The following is a 6266-nucleotide window of genomic DNA, read 5'->3' on the forward strand; positions in this document are numbered from 1 at the left end:
AGTTCTCCCTCACTCTTCCCTACGGCTGTGCCCCAGGCAATGTGATTTCGCATCAAGAGTTGGAGTCTGTTTCCCCTCATTTGAATCTTGGTCAGCCTTTGAACTTACTTTTGCCAAGACAGTGCAGCAGGACTGATGGTTTGCCACCAAGAGGCACTGCAGAGTGTATGTTCCCATATAGAACTTGGAGCAGCTTCAAAGCCCAGGCTGGCTTGTTGGAGGATGGGAGGTCTTCTGTAGCAGAGACAGACCATGCTGGTTGAGGCCATCCTGGACTGACCATCCGCCAGCCAAGTTGGAAGCTAAGCACAGATACATGAGTGAGCCCAGCTGAAACCAGAGGCCCTGCCTAGCTAAACACTGCCCACATTACCTACTTGTAGAATTGTGAACTAAATGGTTGTTTTAAGCTACTAACTTATGGGGGAGCTCGTCATGCAGTAAGACCTAACGGATACAGAGGAAGTGAGCCAGCATAAGTTAGGGTCAAGAGGTAGGAAGAACAAGAAATGCAAAAAAAGAGGACGGTCAACAATGTGAACTACTCCAAATACATCAGGCGAAGAACTGAGCACCAAGAAGAGTCTATTGCATTTGGCAAGAGAAGGACTCCACTGATCTCTGAAAGAGCAGTTTCAAGAAATGAGGTCAGGTGGGGAGGCGAGATTGATGGCAGGAGAAATGAAGACAGAGTAAAGGCTTCATATTCAAGGCAATTAAGAAAAAGTTCCCGGTGGCGCCTGGGTGGCTCAGTCGTTAAGCATCTGCCTTCGGCTCAGGTCATGATCCCAGGGTCCTGGGATCGAGCCCTGCATCGGGCTCCCTGCTCTGCCGGAAACCTGCTTCTCCCTCTCCAACTCCCCCTGCTTGTGTTCTCTCTCTCACTGTGTATCTCTCTCTGTCAAATAAATAAACAAAATTAAAAAAAGAAAAGAAAAGAAAAGAAAAAGTTCCCCGCCCCAAGAGGAGAAGATTGGATGCAAAAAGGACACTTTTTCAACACGATGATCTTCAGTGTCTTCAACTCTAAAATAAGGAAGTTGGACTTGATGCTTATGAAAAATGCTTCCTTTTCTGATACTCTACCATACTTGGGAGGCAGAAGGACTCGATAGTTAGTTATGCAAGCTTTGAAATCAAACAGCCTCGTGTGTGATCCCAAATTCTTTTCCCTAATATCTGTGTATTATTTTTAAGATTATATAAATAAAGTCTGAACTTTCTAATATAAAATCACGGTACTGATAATATTAATAATGGTGGCTGACCATTAGCATTTTAGATGTCATTCAGTTCAATGCCGTAGAAAATGGGCCAGCTCAGTGCCTGGCTCAGAGGACACGGTAAACACATTTGTGAAATCAATATCATCATCATCATTCCCATAACCGCTACTACAACTTAAGCAAGTCCCTCTGCAGTATGAGGTTATATCTGCACTGCCATATTGCTGCCTGTTAGTCTGGGTCCCTTTAATAACAAGGCTTTATGGGGCTAGAGTATCCAACAGCTTTGCACTGTGCTCTCACATAATCACATTACAATTTACTGAACTTCTTCCTATGGTTTCCCTTGGCCACCTTCACTTCTTCCTTCCCTGGCTTTATAATAGGTGAGAGTCAGAGATAGCGATGGCTTAAAGCTGGGACACCAGGTTCAGATTGCAGTTATCCATAAAGAAGGAAACAAGAAATAATATCCAAAAAACACAGACATCTGAAGCCATTCGGTGTAGGGGAAAAGAGCAAATCTCTACATGTCAATCATACTATCATATCTCTGCACAATACAATAAATGATGTACATAACGATGACCCTGCTTAATCGATTCAATTATATATTTTATATAAATTCTGTTTCCTAAGGTAGAGAATTTTTTAAGGCTAAGATGGAATAACAAAATATGTTCTTTGAGTTGGGTCTAAGGTGGAAGCCAATACAGTGCAGAAGGCAGACAGGTAGAGCTGTTCTTGATGTGGCAAGTGGAGATTAAAACCCTAACAGCACCCATCTACCCTACATCCTTGTTGCGTGAGAGGGGGTCTTCCAGAACTGCGGGTGGGCTCTTAGAAAATGATGCAAAGCATGGGATTAAAATTTTTTTCTCAGAAAATGCACATCAAAAATATTTAAAATACAGTTTGGTGCATTAAGAGGTAAATTATCTGGGAAAAAATCACTCATATAGAAAATTGCAGTCCTTCACAGTTGTAGATAAATAAGGTTTTACTCCTTTCCTTAAGTAAGAAATCATTTTAAATGTCATTTTTTTTTATAGAACAACTCTATTGACATTCACAGAAGTATAACTTTCATGGGAAAAGCTCAAATAAAAGTCCTTTATTTCCACCTCATAAACCACTCTTCCTGTGCAGAGTATATCCCCACCTAAGAAGTATGCATTACTGATGGAACTGGAAGGTGTTATGCTGAGCGAAATAAGTCAATCAGAGAAAGACATGTATCATATGATCTCACTGATATGAGGAATTCTTAATCTCAGGAAACAAACTGAGGGTTGCTGGAGTGGTGGGGGGTGGGAGGGATGGGTGGCTGGGTGATAGACATTGGGGAAGGTATGTGCTATGGTGAGTGCTGTGAATTGTGCAAGACTGTTGAATCACAGATCTGTACTTCTGAAACAAATAATACAATATATGTTAAAAAAAGAAAAAGAAAAAGATAGCAGGAGGGGAAGAATGAAGGGGGGGAAATCGGAGGGGGAGACGAACCATGAGAGACTTTTTTTTTTTTTAAAGTGACTGATCCGTTTTATTGAACCCAAAGTTCCAATCACTGCCTGAGCATCCCATCTGCCCCATGCAGTGGGTACCTTGACAGTGCTGAGGTCCATGGGGTGCTTAATGATGTCATGGTAGTCATGCAGGCCAAGAGCAGAAGCGTCCACTGGTTTATAGAAAGGCCAGGCATAGGCAGCATGCTTCTTAGAGAGCAACTCTTTCAAAATGCCATTGCAATGTTTTTTTGTTTTGTTTTGTTTTTTTAATTTTATTCTTATGTTAATCCCCATACATTACATCATTAGTTTTAGATGAAGTGTTCCATGATTCATTGTTTGTGCACAACACCCAGTGCTCCATGCAGAACGTGCCCTCCTCAATACCCACCACCAGGCTAACCCATCTCCCACCCCCCTCCCCTCTAGAACCCTCAGTTTGTTTTTCAGAGTCTATCGTCTCTCATGGTTCGTCTACCCCTCCGATATCCCCCACTTCATTCTTCCCCTCCCGCTACCTTCTTCTTCTTCTTTTTTTTTTTCTTAACATATATTGCATTATTCGTTTCAGAGGTACAGATCTGAGATTCAACAGTCTTGCACAATTCACAGCGCTTACCAGAGCACACACCCTCCCCAGTGTCCATCACCCAGTCGCCACTGCAATGTTTTAACTGTTCTGACAACTTTCCTTTCTTGGAGCTCTGGTGTTGTTGCTGAGAGTCAGGCAAGTCTTTGCGTGGGGGCTTGATGGGGCAGCCACTCTCTCTACGCATAGGGGGAAGACGTGCTGCCTTGGGCTCAAGACTCCCAGGGGGGTTAGCTGGGGAACCGGGAGACAGGATGGCCGTAGGGGTAGGTGTGGTAGCATCTGCTTTCCGCTTTACGCCTTTTTTCTCGTAAGGGCCTGGGCTGGGGGAGCTGCAGACACAGCAAGGAGCGGGGTTCCAGCAGAGCGTAAGGACTTGAGAAGGGGAGAAGAGATGACTGACAGGTGGGGAATGTTGAGGACAGTGGTAGGTATCTCAGGTGGTGGAGTATACAGGGCTGTATGAGACAGAAGAAACTGCAGGCACCTGATGGGCACTGGTGATGCTGCCCTGGAGTGCTGCCAATTTGGCCCCCTTCTTGTGGCTATTCTTAGGGATGGTCACCACAAGCTCTTGTTCCTCTTGTGGCATTGATGCCACTTTCTGTAGGAAGATCTTTTCCAACGTTTGTGCCATTAGGACAATATCATCAGTGGGCTTGTTGTAGATATAACAATTGGTAAACATAGTGTTGAAATCCTGCATACACTCTGAGGCAGCCCAATAATAGTTGTTTTCAAGTCTCCTCTTAATAGTACCCATGTCCATAGGCTGTTTTATAATCTTATGATAATCCGGCAGACCCAGTTTGACGGCACCCACGGGCTGCCTGGAGGGCCACGCAAACTGATGTTTCCACAGAGCCTTCATCACCACCATCATGGACTCTGAGAAACAAACTGAGGGTTCTAGAGGGGAAGGGGGTGGGAGGATGGGTTAGCCTGGTGGTGGGTATTGAGGAGGGCACATTCTGCATGGAGCACTGGGTGTTGTGCACAAACAATGAATCATGGAACACTTCATCTAGAACTAATGATGTAATGTATGGGGATTAACATAACAATAATTTTTTTTTAAAAAAAAGTATGCATTACCGGTCTCTTGAAACACATTGCCAGCTAATATCACAACATCTTCCCCTAGTTATTAGCTTTTAAATGTTTCCTTTTTTTTTTCTATGAACTCAAAACCAAATCTAATAAACATTTGGTTTCAAGCAAAGAATAAAGAATTAAGTAGTGAACTAAAAGTTACAAATTAAAATTAAGAGTGATACCAATGTGGACAAAAAGAAACTTTAATTGATAGATACATAACCTCTGGGCTTTCAAAGAACTCCAGTCAGTCAGCATGACACATATATAAGTTTTATAAACATAATTTCTTTTTATTTTACTACATAGTAGCATTAGGATATACTTTCTTGACTGTAATAATTGCTTGCAGTTAATTACAAATGAAACAGAAGTGCTGGTAATATTGGAGACTTGTACTCTGCATAAAACTGGAAATTACTGCTATTACTCTTGGTTGCTAGAGAATATTAGGTCATAGATGCTAATTAGCAGTTCATAGCCCTCCTACAGGGGGGAAATCTCATTACTGCATGAAACTGTCTTGCTAGCCAAACGCACCACGCATGGCACTCTGACCATTTTTGTTTGTGCAATTAAAAGGTATAATAAAACTAAAGATTTGCTTTTTTTTTTTTTTTGTGAGAAGGAAACCAAGAAAGCTAACCTACACAGTCTCGTATTTGTTCACTGCTTCTAGAAAAACAGTTGTATCACATTCTGAGCCTCATAGTCAATGTGCAGGGACTGATTAAAAACAAAAAGACAGAAGTTTTAATCAACACAAGACAGAAAAAAGGTCTCCCACTAAATATCTGTTCAAAAAATTTGGAGAACAAAAGCATATGTGGGATGGGAGAGAAATGAGAATGATTCCAGGACTTTCCTGATGTGTAATTTATCATACAGTCACACACACACACACATACACACAACTAGCCCTAATAAAAGTTATACACACACCTGTATATAACCTTTTGAAGTCTGTTTATATATATGCACATGTATACATGCCCATATATATGAATATGTATGTATGTATATATATAGTCATTTGTATAGTCTTTTTTAATACAGCCAGATCCCTCAAACAGGAGACATTTCTTGGGCTTGTTCTGGATTTTTTTTTTCCTGAAGGGAACTTTTAATACTATGATTTATTAAAATATTTCCATCTCCCACAATACATAAATATTTTTACTAACCACATAATCATTTGGAGAAAGGGTGTATTCAAAGAAAGAGGAACATGTTAAAACTCTGATCTGAATTTACTTATTTCTACTAAGGCAAATGAAATTAGATAATGCATAAATCCTAACTGCTTAGTCAAATTAGGTTTTATATTGAAATATAAACTATACTTGTACTGAAAAAAAGAATATTAATTTTTTTATATTTCTATTTTGGGACACATGTGAATGCACACACATACACACATGAAAACTAGTGGTCTAGAAAATTCCTTAATGAGTGAGACAAGAAACCTAGGAATAAATCAGAGCCACGGGAATATATGAGTTTTTTATGTTAAAGAAGACATATTCATTTCTTCTCAGTGTAATGACATATCCCACTATTAATTGGGCTCTTTTCTTTTCCCAGAAATGGTACATCCATTTTCACCTGTGGAAGTAAAATTAATTAAAGGAGCAATAACTTGTAAAAATTGGAAGACTAAATCTTTCTTCTCTGTATGGCATCAGAGGGTCTATGTGATACGAAATGTCTTTGCCCTCCTACTAAGCTCTTGTCAAGCCTTAACATAGGCCTGCATCAGCTATAAATGAACTCCAAGTTCATTTAAACAAAGGAGAGAAAATTGAAAGTTTAGTAAGAAATAGTGGGGGAAACAGGCTAACTCAG

The 6266-nt window shown here is 40.6% G+C and overlaps 1 protein-coding gene across 1 annotated transcript in view; it reads right to left on the bottom strand.

Annotated features, from left to right (window-relative positions):
• Positions 1 to 4221, bottom strand: part of LOC118015403 (bromodomain-containing protein 2-like) — a 51047-nt gene extending 46826 nt beyond the window's left edge. Inside the window, 4 exon segments of the mRNA XM_035012263.1 lie at positions 2742 to 2979; positions 3405 to 3638; positions 3641 to 3795; positions 3797 to 4221. Of these exon segments, the coding sequence (XP_034868154.1) occupies positions 2742 to 2979; positions 3405 to 3638; positions 3641 to 3795; positions 3797 to 4209 (1040 nt within the window). The 5' untranslated portion in view covers positions 4210 to 4221.
• Positions 4222 to 6266: the final 2045 nt, after the last annotated feature.

Source organism: Mirounga leonina, unplaced genomic scaffold (genome assembly GCF_011800145.1).
Source record: "Mirounga leonina isolate KUSES-001 unplaced genomic scaffold, KU_Mleo_1.0 Mir_165, whole genome shotgun sequence".
Taxonomy (NCBI): Eukaryota; Metazoa; Chordata; class Mammalia; order Carnivora; family Phocidae; genus Mirounga; species Mirounga leonina.